At 57.8% G+C, this 13,500-nt stretch overlaps 7 protein-coding genes across 8 annotated transcripts; 2 read left to right on the top strand and 5 right to left on the bottom strand.

Annotated features, from left to right (window-relative positions):
- On the bottom strand, positions 1–1,183 carry SDRG_12600. 2 transcript variants are annotated; one of them, XM_008618674.1, is made up of 6 exons: positions 1,014–1,183; positions 705–968; positions 562–660; positions 382–518; positions 130–335; positions 57–79 (listed from the first exon to the last, which is right to left on the bottom strand). In XM_008618674.1, the coding sequence occupies exons 1-5, from the start codon at positions 1,129–1,131 to the stop codon at positions 219–221; spliced, it is 735 nt and encodes a 244-aa protein (XP_008616896.1). In that variant the 5' UTR covers positions 1,132–1,183; the 3' UTR covers positions 57–79; positions 130–218. The 2 variants fall into 2 exon arrangements, with proteins under 2 accessions (XP_008616895.1, XP_008616896.1); XM_008618673.1 differs by having other exon boundaries at positions 1–335.
- Positions 1,184–1,270: 87 nt separating this feature from the next.
- Positions 1,271–2,578, top strand: SDRG_12599 (hypothetical protein). Its single transcript, XM_008618672.1, has 3 exons — positions 1,271–1,556; positions 1,606–1,899; positions 1,949–2,578. Exons 1-3 carry the CDS (start codon positions 1,300–1,302, stop codon positions 2,538–2,540), a joined length of 1,143 nt encoding a protein of 380 aa, XP_008616894.1. The 5' UTR covers positions 1,271–1,299; the 3' UTR covers positions 2,541–2,578.
- Positions 2,528–5,324, bottom strand: SDRG_12598 (hypothetical protein). The gene is made up of 10 exons (XM_008618671.1): positions 5,259–5,324; positions 5,149–5,205; positions 5,043–5,104; positions 4,876–4,994; positions 4,539–4,822; positions 4,339–4,489; positions 3,636–4,285; positions 3,523–3,585; positions 2,984–3,478; positions 2,528–2,940 (listed from the first exon to the last, which is right to left on the bottom strand). Exons 1-10 carry the CDS (start codon positions 5,313–5,315, stop codon positions 2,686–2,688), a joined length of 2,193 nt encoding a protein of 730 aa, XP_008616893.1. The 5' UTR covers positions 5,316–5,324; the 3' UTR covers positions 2,528–2,685.
- A 224-nt stretch (positions 5,325–5,548) lies between these two features.
- SDRG_12597 (hypothetical protein) lies at positions 5,549–7,109 on the bottom strand. The gene is made up of 8 exons (XM_008618670.1): positions 7,044–7,109; positions 6,929–7,000; positions 6,733–6,887; positions 6,605–6,677; positions 6,374–6,560; positions 6,260–6,323; positions 5,896–6,208; positions 5,549–5,846 (listed from the first exon to the last, which is right to left on the bottom strand). Exons 1-8 carry the CDS (start codon positions 7,066–7,068, stop codon positions 5,629–5,631), a joined length of 1,107 nt encoding a protein of 368 aa, XP_008616892.1. The 5' UTR covers positions 7,069–7,109; the 3' UTR covers positions 5,549–5,628.
- A 366-nt stretch (positions 7,110–7,475) lies between these two features.
- On the top strand, positions 7,476–9,578 carry SDRG_12596 (hypothetical protein). The gene is made up of 3 exons (XM_008618669.1): positions 7,476–7,552; positions 7,614–9,069; positions 9,123–9,578. The coding sequence occupies exons 1-3, from the start codon at positions 7,537–7,539 to the stop codon at positions 9,523–9,525; spliced, it is 1,875 nt and encodes a 624-aa protein (XP_008616891.1). The 5' UTR covers positions 7,476–7,536; the 3' UTR covers positions 9,526–9,578.
- A 143-nt stretch (positions 9,579–9,721) lies between these two features.
- SDRG_12595 (hypothetical protein) lies at positions 9,722–11,333 on the bottom strand (the record flags this gene model as incomplete). Its single annotated transcript, XM_008618668.1, has 6 exons — positions 9,722–10,012; positions 10,056–10,297; positions 10,348–10,416; positions 10,469–10,552; positions 10,602–11,095; positions 11,139–11,333. Coding segments are annotated over 6 exons (1,271 nt in total), but the record flags the coding sequence as incomplete, so codon positions are not given.
- A 443-nt stretch (positions 11,334–11,776) lies between these two features.
- SDRG_12594 (hypothetical protein) lies at positions 11,777–13,045 on the bottom strand. The gene is made up of 6 exons (XM_008618667.1): positions 12,874–13,045; positions 12,676–12,828; positions 12,475–12,622; positions 12,377–12,418; positions 12,110–12,323; positions 11,777–12,052 (listed from the first exon to the last, which is right to left on the bottom strand). Exons 1-6 carry the CDS (start codon positions 13,019–13,021, stop codon positions 11,861–11,863), a joined length of 897 nt encoding a protein of 298 aa, XP_008616889.1. The 5' UTR covers positions 13,022–13,045; the 3' UTR covers positions 11,777–11,860.
- Between the last annotated feature and the right edge of the window lie 455 nt (positions 13,046–13,500).

Here is a 13,500-nt window from a genome sequence, read left to right as displayed (position 1 = left end):
TATTTTCAACGTGTATGCTAAAACCCATTCTTCACACGCCATCAAAGCCACTTTCTGCACCGCTTTTATCATCTCCCCACTACACAACACTCCGTCAAGATGCCATCAAATTTCGTGCTCGAATCTCGCCCTCATATTGCGCAAAGATTGAACGCGCCATGACCGCAAAAATGTTGCCTTTAGCCACTCTAATTTAAATTTCACGAATTGCGGTTTCTTTATGCAAATTTACCAACGAGTACGATGTCTTTGCCAAGTGGAATCGCCTGCGTGTTTGATAGTGTCGGGTATGCATCCGCAGGGAGTCGCTCAGTGAGTGCGTGCAAGCCACCAATCTAGACAGCAATCGTAACCACCTCGATGGCGTCTTGTCTGACGTACAAATGTGGGTGCGACAGTGATGATGGCGTGGTGTAGGATCCCGCTTGGCGTGTGCGCGTGATCACGGAGAACACTCGTAAGGATCGAAGCACCACCTTCAATCATGACGCTTAGCAGTCCGAGCGCCCGCAGTTTGTCTACCACGAAATCATGGACACAGACTAGGCGAGCCGATTGTACCAAATGCGTCTGACCAGTCAATGTGCGTGGTGCCAGCACACTTGCACGGGATGATCCTGGCGCCATGGGCTTCCAGCGTCGATTTGCGAGCCAATTTACCTGTCGTTCGTTCCCGACTCGATGCTTTCAAAATGCGTCCGTACCTTGGTCCCAATGACCATCGGTCGTTAAAACCCACGGGCGCTTGCAAAGAGGCGAGGTAAGGAGCTTGCAGTCCAGTGGGAGCTCGAGGCGCGTATCCACAATGATCGGCTGCGGATTCTCAAACGGTGGTGGCACGAGACGCACCGTGAGTGACGGATTGTCCGCTTGGATCGTGCCCACACCCACGAGAATGCCATCGTGGAGCGTGCGCAGCTGATGGGTCATGGCCATGGACTCGGGGCCGCTCAGCAGCGTGGGCTGGCCTGCACAAGTACATGTCGTCGTCGTCATACTAGAAGAGAGCCTACCGCGGATGGCAGCAATGGAGCCGTCGAGGCTCTGCGCGTAGGTCATGGTCACATGGAGGCGGCCGGTCGACTGGGCGTCGATGACGCCACGAGTGTGGAAGTCGACGACGGCGTCCATGGGATCCAACTCGCGCGATTTCTTGAAGCGCGCTGTTTTGTCAACGCCGAACCCGGTTGCATGTTTATAGTATTACATACAAAGACCAAGTTAAGTTAAACCGACGCTTTTTTAGCGAGAGTGCACTTTCTCAAAACGAGGCGCATTTTGAGTTTGCACACGAGAGCGATGCTGCGGCCGGTCAAGTTTCTTTGGTCGCTCGTCGTTGCGTCGTGGCCCATCATCGTGGCCCACGTGCAGGAGAGCCTCCAGCGTCTCCGCCGGTATGAGTTTGCCGAGATCATCTCGGACCTCTCGAGCTTCTCGTTCCGCTGGATCATGCGCTGCGTGCAGCTGCTTGTCTTTGCCATCCTCCTTCTCTCGTCCGCATCGGCCATCTACGGCGGCTTTTACTACCTCATCATGCCGGCCAAAGTGCTCCAGCGGTGCGTCCTTCGTCGCCATGTACTCATGCTCAAGACATCGTTGGCGTAGGCCGCTCTTCTTTGACTACGGTGTCCATAGTGACTTTGCGCAGCTCTCGGCGGAGTCGCCGTACGTGAGCTCCAACCGCGTGCACTTGCCGATCGCGCAGCTCGAGCTCACGACGGGCGAGAATGGCCGCGACCAGTGGCACTATAGCGACGCGGTCGAAGTGAGCGAGACCAAGTCGCTGCCGTTGACGCACCTCACAAAGTACGACGTCGTGCTCGACTTCGAGTTTGCACAGACGCCTGTGAATGAACACATTGGCATGTTCATGGTGCGCACCCAAGCCCTCGGCGAAGGGTACGCGCTGCCTCTCCTTGACTTGCGTTTTGCTCATTCATAAGACTAGAAAGACGCCGTTGGCGACGAGCGCGCGCCCAACCTTTGTCCGCACGTCGCACTGGCTCGTGGACCTCGTCTCGCAGTTTGTGTGGATCGTACCGACGCTGACCCTTGGCTATGACGCGTCACTGACGCAGCACCGGACGCTCGTGGTCATGAACGGCTTTGAGGAGCGCCGCGTCCGCGCCGTCGAAGAGATTTACGTCGAGCTGAGCCACCCGCGCGTGCAGATCGTGTCGGCCAGCGTGAGCATCCTCGCGCAGCTCTCGGGCATCCGGTACCTCATGTACCACTGGTTCTTTACGACGGCGGTGGTTGCGACGCTCAATATCGCGCTCGTCCAGCTCTTTTGGTGCTTTGTGTTGTACTTGTACATCACGTTCCCGACGCTCCACGGCGTCGACGTCATTCCGACCGACGACGACCAAGAACAGCTACCGGAAGAGCCCAAGGAGCACGACTCGGCCGACGAAGTCCTCGATGACGACGACGAGTACGATGGCCCCCAAGTGTACGAGTCGGAGCTTATTCTGCCGCCGACACCGAAAGAGAGCGTGCGCCAGCGCCGGTCGTCACCGACCCAAGTGCCTGTCTTGTAAATCGTTTAAGAAGCATTTTGTAAATGGAATTTTGGCTTGGGTTCACACGTCGGTAAGTTCTTAGTTGAACGACATCAACGTCGACGACAGTGCTAGCAGGTCGTCTTTAGTTTTTAGCTACCGAGATGTATAACTTCTACTCGTACTACCGAATCGCAATGCAGCCGCAGCACATGCGCGCCCGCGGCGGCGCCGGCGGGTCTTCGAGGAACGACGTCTGGTTGTCGCCACCGACATTGGGCGCCGACTGCGGCGACGACGGCGGCGCGCGCTTGAGCGCCTCGTAAAGGCCGTCAATCGTGGTCGTTTCACTGTACAGGACTTCTTCGGGGGCGTGCACCCCGTACTCGTTGGCAATGATTCCTTGCAGCTGCGTGAGACCCATCGAGTCCATACCCAACTAGACATATTAGACGAGTGCCGGGTGTGACGTGTCGACGTACCTCGTGGAGCGTCGTGGCGTTCGTCACGTGCGTCTTGGGCACATTGAGGAGCTGCGCAATCTCGGAGCACAGAAAGGTCGTGACCGATGCCGCTGGGACGCTTTCAAAGGGCGGGTACGTGCGCTTGGGACCTGGCGGATGGTTCACCGCGGTCTCGTCGGGCGACCGGTCGTCGAGGTTGATGGAGCGGTGGAGCTCGCTCAGCGATTGCCCAAGAAAGGCCGTTTTGCAGCGCCGGCGCGAGATCTTGCCGCTCGTCGTCTTGGGAATCGAGCGCGACTCGACAAACACAACGCCCGTGAGCTGCACGCCGTGCTCGGCTGCAATCGCGCTTCGGATCGCATTGGCGAGCTCCGACAGCGGCTGCGACGCCTCGGGACGGACTTCGGCCAGCACACACAGCACCTCGTCGTCCTGGCCATTCAGAGCCACAGAGAACGCCGCCGAGCAGCCCGGGCGAATGGCGTCGAACGCTTCCACCGATTTCTCAATGTCCTGCGTCGCACGTCAGACTCCTGCGGACAAGGCGACGCGCGTACCTGCGGGTAATGGTTGCGGCCACGGACAATGATCAAGTCTTTGAGACGCCCGCAGACAAAGAGCTACTCCATGTCAAATGTAGAGACCGCGCTTTCAACACTGCAGAACGTACCTGGCGCTCGCAAAGGACACCGAGGTCGCCCGTCCGCATGTAATGCACCTCGGGCGCGTCAACGAGCGAGGCGTGAAACATCTCTTGCGTGAGCGCCGGCAAGTTGAAGTAGCCTTGCGTCGTCGACGAGCTCCGGATCCAGATCTCACCGACGGTACCGTCGGGCTGCGTCCGGCGGGTGTCAGCGTTGACAATGCGCATATCGACTTTGGGCTCGCCGCACCCCACCATGTCCTTGACGTCGTTGGCCGGTGTCGCTGCCGTCGCCCGCTCCATCTTGTCTTCCGACTCGAGCACCGATTTGACGACGCGGAGGTGCGTCAGTGACGGCGACGAGTCACACACGTACACCGTGTGCTCGGCGAGCCCGTACGTGGGTCGGACGACGCCGCGCGGCAGCCCGAGTGGAGAAAAGGTTGCATAAAACGCCTCGATTGCGTGCACGTCGACGGGTTCGGCGCCGTTGATCATGTGGCGGACGCTCGAGAGGTCGAGACTCGACGGCGACGACGGCTTGAACTTGCGCGCGCAGAGCGCGTACGCAAAGTTGGGTGCTTGCAGATGCGTCGCCTTGTGCTTGGCCATGAGCTCAATCCACAGCGACGGGTTCTTGATGAACGAAAAGGGCGAGAGGTAGACGCCGTTGCCGCCTAGTCCGTGGCTCGAGCCCCATGCAGTTTCAAGGGAATAGGATGTCGGGTACCTGCAAAGAGAATCCCCAAGTAGGCGCCGATGAGCCCCATGTCGTGGTACTGCGGAAGCCACGACACCACGACCGCGTCCGTGCGCGCTGCGAGCGCGTCGACAATTAGATGCAAGTTGCTCGTGAGGTTGCCATGTGAGATCATGACGCCCTGATACCGTGAGGATAGTACGCCTCGCAAGAGTGGCGTGAGATGCTACCTTGGGGTCGGACGTCGACCCGGACGTGTACTGGAGAAACGCAATGGCGTCGGCGCTGGGCGCCGCAAGCGTACTTGAGCTCGGCGCGGGCGCGTGGACGAGCCGGTCCGTCTCGACCCACGCGAGGTCGGGCCACGGGTAGCGCTCCGAGAACGTCATCTTTTGCTTGATGTCGAGGATCTTCTTGACGTGGTTGTAGCTCGCGCACGTGAGCGCCGTCTTGGCGCCGGCGTTCGAGCACACGGTCGTGAACATGACAATGTCCTTGCGCAGCTTGCGCGGGTCTACGTCAGGTACGAATATGAGGCAAGCGACAACGCGTTGCCACTGCAAGTACCGGGTGGGTAGACGGGCACGGCGACGACGCCAGCGCGCAAGCACGCAACAAAGGCCACGATAAAGTCGAGGCCTGGTGGGTACACGAGCAGCACCTTCTCGTCCGGCGACAGACCCATGCTAGAACGTCTAGTGAGTCTAAACACGTGCTTGTAGGTGGCTGTGCACCCTTTGGCCGACGCTGGCGCACGCATCCAGCGGGCGAGGTTGAGCGTACGCTCGTCCAATTCCTACAGGCAGGTTGTAGAGCATGGTCGCCTGGCGGCGCCTCTACCTTGTACGTCAACGAGGCCGTGATGATGCCATTGTCATCTGCAAAGGCGTAGACCGTCTATGCACAACGGGTTCTTAGGGCCATGCTCGTACGATCGGCCGGAAGCGGACCTTCTCGGGCTGCTCGGCGCCCCAGCGGTCCAGCCGCGCCAGGAGGGTATCGGCCATGGCCCAGAAACTTACAAACTGGCACCTTGTGGATACTTGTTTTTTTATAATCGCATCGTATATACAAACATCAAGTTATTTTATTGTGGTCAACGTATCGAGGTGCCGGATAACTCACTGCTGTCGCATATCCGGATACACGTTGCCCAAATCCGCAGAGGTCGTGCCACGACAGCGACGACCGGACGTCGACCTCGCTTGCCGCCGCATTGACAGCTCCTGCATGCGACGACGATGAAGCCAAGGTGGGCGCGCCGGTCTACCACCAGCGCGAAGCATGTTCATGCCTTAGAAGCGACTAGCTATCCTAGGTCTACTTGGCCGGCGTGGCCATGCTGTCGAGCACTGCGTAGAGGACGGCAAAGAAGCCGACAATGACCGCCACGATGATGGCCATCGTCAATGGGCTGGTCGTGTTTTCGATCGCGGTCTGCGCTGCCGCCGCCGCCTGCTCCTCTTCCGTGCCTTCGGGCTCTTCGGGCTCTTCCTGGACCTGGCGCGTCCATCGCTTCTTCGTCCGAGCAATCGCCGCTACCCGTGTTGGTTTGAGGTTGACACCTCACATGCGATAAATGTCTACCAGCGCGAGCGATTTGCGCCTTTTCCGCCAGCTTCTTCTCTTCGGCCAAGTCGCGCACGGGCGGTTGCTTCTTGCCCTTGGATTTTGTCGCGACAGGTGCTTCGACAGCAGCTTCTTCGTCGAGCATGACGTCACTGCGCGCGTACAAAGCCGCCGCCGTCAAGCCACGACGGTTGGTCGCCGACACAGTGTCGGGAAATGTCTCGCAGAGGAACGCCCCGACCGGCGACGGCCACGGCTTTTTCGGGTCGCAATGAGCGGCTTCCGCGTGCAGCGGGAGGTCGCCGGCGTGGTTGGGAATGGCTTTGGCGCCCTATAGCAATGTACATATCGTACGGCGAAGGACCCTCTTCCAGGAACGTACACGCTGGCAGAGCAGGGTTACGATCTCGGGCGCGTCTTGGCTTTGGCCCATGCACGCCCAGTGCCTACAGCAGCCCATCATGACGACCCAGTCGCACGACCGAGATGCACGCACAGGGCCGTGTTGCCGTTGGCGTCGACGGCGTTGATCGCGTGGCCCTTCTGCGCCAGCAGCTGTACGATCTCAAAGTTGCCTCGGCCCGCGGCCGCAATCAGCGGCGTCATCTTCGTCTTGGTCTCTGGAAGGTCCAAGTTGGTCTTGGCTTTGAGAAAGATCTTGACAGCGTCGACATTGCCGTACTCTACGCTGGCTGAGCGCCACGCGATATATGCGATGACGACGTACGAGCAGCGAGGTGGAGCGCAGTCTGCCCCGACACGTCCTTGATCGTCAGGTCGGGCTGCGCCTTCATCATGATCTGCACAGACACATTGCTAGCTGTGACTGCAAATGTGGCGGCGATGGCAACGCACCTCGAGCATGTCGAGGTAGCTTTGCGGCTGCTGCGCCAGCGCCAGCATCAACGGCGTGAAGCCAGCCTTCTTCTCCTGAAGGTTGACATTCGCGCGGTGGTTCACGAGGAACTCGACCATTTCAAGCTGCGCTTCGGCGACCGCCACATGCAGGGCTACATGTCGTCAGGTGCTTGGACCGTGTCGACGCGCGTACCTGACTCGCCCTTCTTGTTCTGGAAGTGGATGTTGTCAAGGAGCTTCTCTACCTTGTCAATGTCGCCATTGCCTACGCTGGTGCATGAGGCTCGCTGTCGTCGGAGCGGTCCGACCTGCTGCCTTGAGGAATTGCGCCATGGCTTCTGGTTCGTCAACAGGACAACCTTGAGGTGCCCGCCCTGTCTCTAGGAACACGCAACTTCCTACCACGTACGTGTAGCACCCTCGGCGCGCTGCTTGGTTGACTCGGTTTTTGTACAGTGTACGGCAAAGTGGATCTTGGCTGCTCACGTCACGGTGTATCTCGTTCATATTTGTGCGTTAGTAGGGGTATATAGGTGTATAATTGTCGTATTGGTTAAGCACCTCGGTTCTTCTGACCCCACATCGCCCATGCTTGTGCAACAAAGTTCCTCGACCTCGCCCAAGTTGCGTGCCATCAGCCTCGAAAACCTCCCGTGGCTATAATACTTCGATCGAAGATCCAATACAAGAGGTTGTTTGACGTAATTCGAACTTCGAAGCAGAATATTTTGGGCTCACTTTTTGGGTCTTATCTTTCCCACCAAGCTCGAGCAAGGTCGACGCAAGCAACCGAGCCCTCTCATGGACGGTGACGGAGGTAGAACGAAGAAGCTCCATGCTTCCTCGCCCATCTTGACCTTATGAACCCATGCTCGTAGCATCGGTCAGCATGCCCCTCCGCAACGTCGACAGCGTCAAGCCCGACGGCGTGTACCTCTCGCCCGTCGAGAAGGCGCGCATCCTCACACTGCTGGCCAACATCCAAGCGGAAGTTGCAGTGCAAGAGAAGCGTCTCCAAGAGCAAGCGCATCTCCTCGACTACCAGCAGCGCGAACTCGTGACACTGCGCAAGGCCAATGGCAAGGTCGATGTCGCGCTGAGCCCAAAGGCGCTCAAGGACATGCCCGACTTGGAGCCACACGAAGAGAGCGACTGCGCGTCTACCATCTCAGAGCCTGCGCCAGAGCCGAGCCCGACCCTTTCCGAGCCGAGATCGAGCGTCGTGCTCACGATTGCTGACATCCACGAGGAGCTTGAGAGGTTTCCGAACGACCTGCCGCTGCGCAAGCACGTCGAGTGGCTCTGCGACCATGTCGCCAACAACGCCGCATCGTCCATGCAGCGTCGGATTTCACTGCCCAACATCAAGGCGCTGCAGCTTGTCCTTGCCAAGCTCATGGACCAAGCCACGTCCACGGCGTCGTACGTCGACCAGCTTCGTCGCACGGACGACCCGTCGATCGAGATGGCAGCACAAAGCAAGCCCTCGACAAAAGAAACCGCTACCAGTGGTGTTCCTGCCCAGTACGAAGCGCTTACTGCATCCCACAAGGCGCTTCAAGCCGCGTACAGTGACCTACAAGCCCGGTACGACCATGCGTGCAGTCGTCACGCGGCAAGCTTGGAGGCTGCTGAGACGCAACTCATGTCATTGCACGAGCAAGAGACAACGAGATCATTTACTCGCAATGCCATCACTGTCGACTTGGAGGTGGCGCAAGCCGACGCGTCGGTCGCTCGGCGCCAGCTCGTCGACGTCGAAGCGCAGCTCAGCTCGATGACGGACAATGCGCGTACGTTGCAAGCGCACTGTGGAGAGCTCGAGGCGTACATCGAGTACTTGACGGCGACGCTTGAGACGTCACAGGCCGACCAAGACCGCGTTTTGCACAAGCAGCGCGAGACCGTCGAGGCGCTGGAAGACACGATCGCGCAGCTTCGTGCTGCGCATGCGGCCACGATGGCCTCCCTCGAGCACGATAAGGCGCGCTGGAGGCGCGAGGCAGCCTCACCCACTGCCCTCCTTGGACGACTCAAGACCCAAGTCACGGCGCTGCAGCGCGACGTTACGGCGCTCAAGGCGGAGAATGTTCGACTGCGCGACGAGGGCATCGGCAAAGCAAGCGAGCTTGCGGCGACGGTAGCGTGGCAGGCAACCATGAAGGATCTCGTAGCCAAGGTCGAGGTCGTGAACGCCGGCCTCTTGGACGACTGCCGCGACGCCAAGGCCCGCATCGAGGTGCTTGAAAGCGAGAAGGCGGAGCTCCAAGCGAAAATGCACGCACCTCGTTACGACGTCCACGCCGCCCAAGACGAGTGTGCTACTAGTCCGCGGTACGCAGGCAAAGCTCGTGCTCGAGTTGTGTTTTCTTATCCGTTGCAAGTAGATCGACGCCATCGATGGAGACGCTCGAGCGACTACAGTCGGTCGAGGCCAAGTACAAGCGAGCGCGCCATCTCTACGGCATGCTCAAGTCGAGCTTTGGTCGCCTCCAAGCGAGCCACGACATGCAGAGCCGCGAGCTCGACCGGCTCCGGGATCTCCTCCGCACACGCGACAACCAGCATGAACCCGAAAACGAAGCGCTTCTGCCCCATGACACGAAAGAAGGCACGAGCATCCACACGCTGCATGACATGGTAAGCGCTCGGCTTCTCGAGTTCAAGTCGGCCCTCGACCAGCTTCGGCGGCGTCCGGACGCCCCCGAGCACGCACCACTGCAGCACTTTCTCGCAGTCGAAAATGTCTTTTTGTCGGCCCTCCGCGGACGCCTTCTGTTACTAACTTAACTTTTTTGGATGCTTTAAAACATTTATATATCTATATTTTCGACAAAGACAAATTCTACGTTTTCCTGTAGACCCAAACCTCCAATTTCACGGTCTGCGACAAGCGGCCATGTTGATCATCAACAAGATCGCACACGTCGACTACTTGAGATGACGCAACGAGCAACGACCATATCACACCAACTATCTCGCCGACGGGTTCTTCGCTCGACGCGCAAATGTCTCGAGAGACCTCGTCCCACCATGCTCTTTCAACAAGCACAGTGAAAACGAAGCGTATGAATTGCAGTCTACTGGCTCTCAGTTGACGGTCGAGAGCGCGTCCAGAAGCGCTTGGCGCTGGTCCATGACCTCGGGGTCGCTCGAGCGTGTCGCTTCGTCGAGTGTCTCAAAGATGGCCTCGAATTTGTCGAATTGCACTTTGGCCCGCTCCAGCTCGTCGTTGTTGAAGAGCGTGAGAGCATAGTTGAGGTGAAACATATGGTCCCTACTCAAACATGCATACAACTTGTCTGACAATAGTTGCGTACGCTTCCATTTCGATCGCCTTGTCGTACGCGCTGCACGCATTCTCAAAGTCGTCGAGGCGCCCGAGCGTAATCGCGAGGTACATGTACGAGCTCGGAAAGTCCGGTTTGAGGTTGATGGCCGCGCTAAAGTAGTGGAACGCAGATGCGTACTGGCCCGTGTTGAGATGCACGAGCCCGAGGTTGTACGACGTGATCCACTCGAACGGGTCCAAGTACAGTGCGCGCTTCAGACTCGCGACCGCCTACGCCAACCCAGATCTTAGATTGAAATACACTAAGAAATCCATTGCACCGCGACAAAGCGCTGCTTCCCAAAGAAGCACATGCCAATGTTGTTCCAGAGCTGCGCCGAGTTAGGCGTCTATACGTCGTATTAGCAAGCCGCTCTTATATATTCATATATTGGTGGGGACCTGGACCGCCGCCACTCGGTACTTGACGAGCGCCACGTCCATGTCGCCATGGTCTTGAATGATCGAGCCCGCGGCTAGGATCGTCTATGCCAGTTAGACGTCAGAACTCAATTATGTTTATTGAAGGAAGGACTTTGGCGTTGCGCGGGTCGTGCGTCATCGAGTTGCCGAGGTAGTCGAACGCGCGAAAGTTCTCGCCAATGCGAAGGTAGAGCAGCCCAATCGTGGTGAGCAGCTCCGGGCTCTCGGGCGAGAACTCGAGCGCCTCCAAGTAGACGTTGATGGCGGCTTTGAAGTCGTCTCGGAGCGTATGGACCTTGCCAAGCTGAAGAAAGGTCGTGTCGTGGCGGTGGACGTTGTTGGCGTGCTGGAACGCCTCGATCGCATGGTCGAAGTCCTTGAGGTACATGTAGCAGAGCCCAATGTTGTGCGAGACTTCCCAGTCTTCCAAGCCCGGGAGCTTTTGCGTTTCTTCGTACACCTCGATCGCGGCCTTGTGCTTTCCGAGCAGATAGAGCGACCGGCCGACCTGCTTGAGGTTGTCCTTGTTCTCAGGGTTGAGGCACGTCGCTGCCTGGAAGAGCTGGAGGGATTCTTGAATGCGGCCACTGCGCTGCAAAATGAGCGCTACCGTTGGCCTTTCAGTCGCCATAAGAAAGAGCGCTCGCACCTTTGACGTAAATGGGGAATTCGCACAGGCCGTGGTGCTCCTTGAGCATTTCTTCGATGAGCCGAAGGCACTCGGTGTACTCTTGGCGCAGGTACAGCTTGTGGATGAGGTAGTTTTTGGCCGTCATCGGCGGCTCCATGCGCGGCGGACCGCGCGCGCTCAGCGGCGAGTTGGCATCGTCCACGTCGCCCATCGATCAAATGATTCAAAGTGAAACCCTAGGGCGTTGCAACCGCTGCGAATGGACGGACACGAAACCAATGATGAGCTTGTGTTATCATTCGCCTATTATTTGCTCAAGAGACCTTGGATTTGCTATTGCTTTAGCTAGTTCCTTTTAAAGATAACAACTCGAGTCAAGACCTTGCCACCGACGTGGCTCCACCACGCCAGGAATTGATGTAGATAAAACTCAGCTCAACAAGGCTTTGAACAGTGTCGCCATTGTGCATGAAGCAACCGCTACGACGCTGTGACGGCTGTAGCTGCATTGAGCGTTATCAAGCCAAGCTCGAAGCCAGCGTCGCAACGTCGTTGGAGCAGTTTTTGGCGGGTGCCAATTCCCGAGAGAGCCTTTTTTCTTGCGCCCGTTAATCCATCTACCTATCCATCTATCCATATATATCCATCCATCTATCCGAGAGGACAACGAGCGGGTCAAATCACCGCCAACGACATTTACATCGATTTATACTGGTCGTCGAAGAGAGAACTATTCGTTTTCAGTGCAGAACGCCGTTGAGGCCGATGAAGCTCATGCAGCAATAGTACTGCCGGCGGTCCTCCGGGATTTCATCTTCGTCTTCTTGCTCGTCGTCTTCGAACTGATACTGGTGCTTCCCATGCAGCGAGAACCGGACGTGCCAACAGGGGTCTTGCAGGAAGACGCATTGCGGCAGCTCAAAGCACTGCAGCTAAGACAATTCGATGGTCGTTGCTTCAGAAGACGAAGGAAATTCGCATGCGGGTACCTCCATGGCGTTCTTCGTGTCGTAGCGAGGCGACGTGTACACAGTGTCGCCCGACGCCGACAGAATCGAGAGCGACACCTGCCGCGGCCCGTACGTGGGCTGCCCGAGCTGCCACGACGCGCGGTACAGCACGATCTGCAGACCCTTTAGGATGCACGAGCCACGGACGATGTAGTCGATGAACTCGTCGCTGTTGGGGTCCCGGCTGGGCCCACTAGGCGTGAACAGGTTGTCTCTTTACATTTGCCAATTATTTGTCGTTCGTACCTGCTCCAATAGCACTGGCCCATCGAGCAGCCGCAGACCAGCCTACGCATCGAACGTCTTGAGCACGCAGGGCAGCATACGTTAATCCATCGTACTACCGTTGAATGGTGTAGTCGAAGAGCGTCCGGTCGTTGGCAAACTCGCGGACGCCCGGGTCCTTGTACTTGAGCATTTCGCGAAAGCAAAGCGAGGGCTGAAGCGTGTTGGTCGCGCTCTCTTCTTTTTCGCGGTCGACCGACGAGTACGCTAGTCCATGCAGGCATCGAATCTCGGCGCGTCGTATGACGCCCAGCGCCTACCGGCAACGTCGTGGAGGAGCGAGATGCTGTCGGTCTTGTTGCCGACCATCAAGTGGTTGGCGCACGCAAAGGCCTTCCAGTCGAGAATGTTGCAGGTCGTACGGGGCGAGTGCGGAAAGGCCACGACTTTCACGACCGACTGCCGCCAGTAGCCTAGTCCATGGGACGTGACGCCGAGGCCATGGACGCAGCATCTACCGCCATCGCGCGTGTGGTGCTGGAAGCACCGGCACGTGGCCTCGAGCGCATGGAGGTCGCCGTGGTCGAGGTACTCGGCGACGTAGCCCACAACCTCATTGGGCCATGCGTCCCCGAAGATGACCTTGGACTTCTTGGCATTCGTCATCTTCAACCTTGCGCTGAAGTTTCCCAACTCTTTCGAAATTGGTCCGTTCAAGTGCGGGTCTAAGAAAACACAACCTATCCAAGCCAGAGAAAATCTGCGTGCTCGTGCTGGGTCGTCGGCCGCGTTGCACTCGGGCAAGAGTATATAAGAGATATGATTTCTTATAAACCCTTGGCTCGGGTAACTCCAATCGATGGTCCATGTCCACATGCAGGAGTGTCTTCGACTTGCCGAGTCGAAACTGGACGAGATGACCCATTACTCGTCGTTTCCTGTGGCCTATCAACACGCAATTTCAAATTCAGCTAAATTCAGTCCCCATTTCAGTCGAAGCGCGCTCGTATAGACGGCAGTCGGTGCTGACTCCACGTAGTGGCCACGACCCGCCGAGACTGTTGTCCGAGGAGGGTTGCGTGAAAATAGCGTGAGAACGTGAGATGGGATCAAGCGCATTTAATGAGGATACATACAAATACCAA

This window comes from Saprolegnia diclina (assembly GCF_000281045.1).
Source record: "Saprolegnia diclina VS20 unplaced genomic scaffold supercont1.51, whole genome shotgun sequence".
Classification (NCBI taxonomy): domain Eukaryota; phylum Oomycota; class Saprolegniomycetes; order Saprolegniales; family Saprolegniaceae; genus Saprolegnia; species Saprolegnia diclina.
This window is presented reverse-complemented; position numbering and strand designations above follow the sequence as displayed.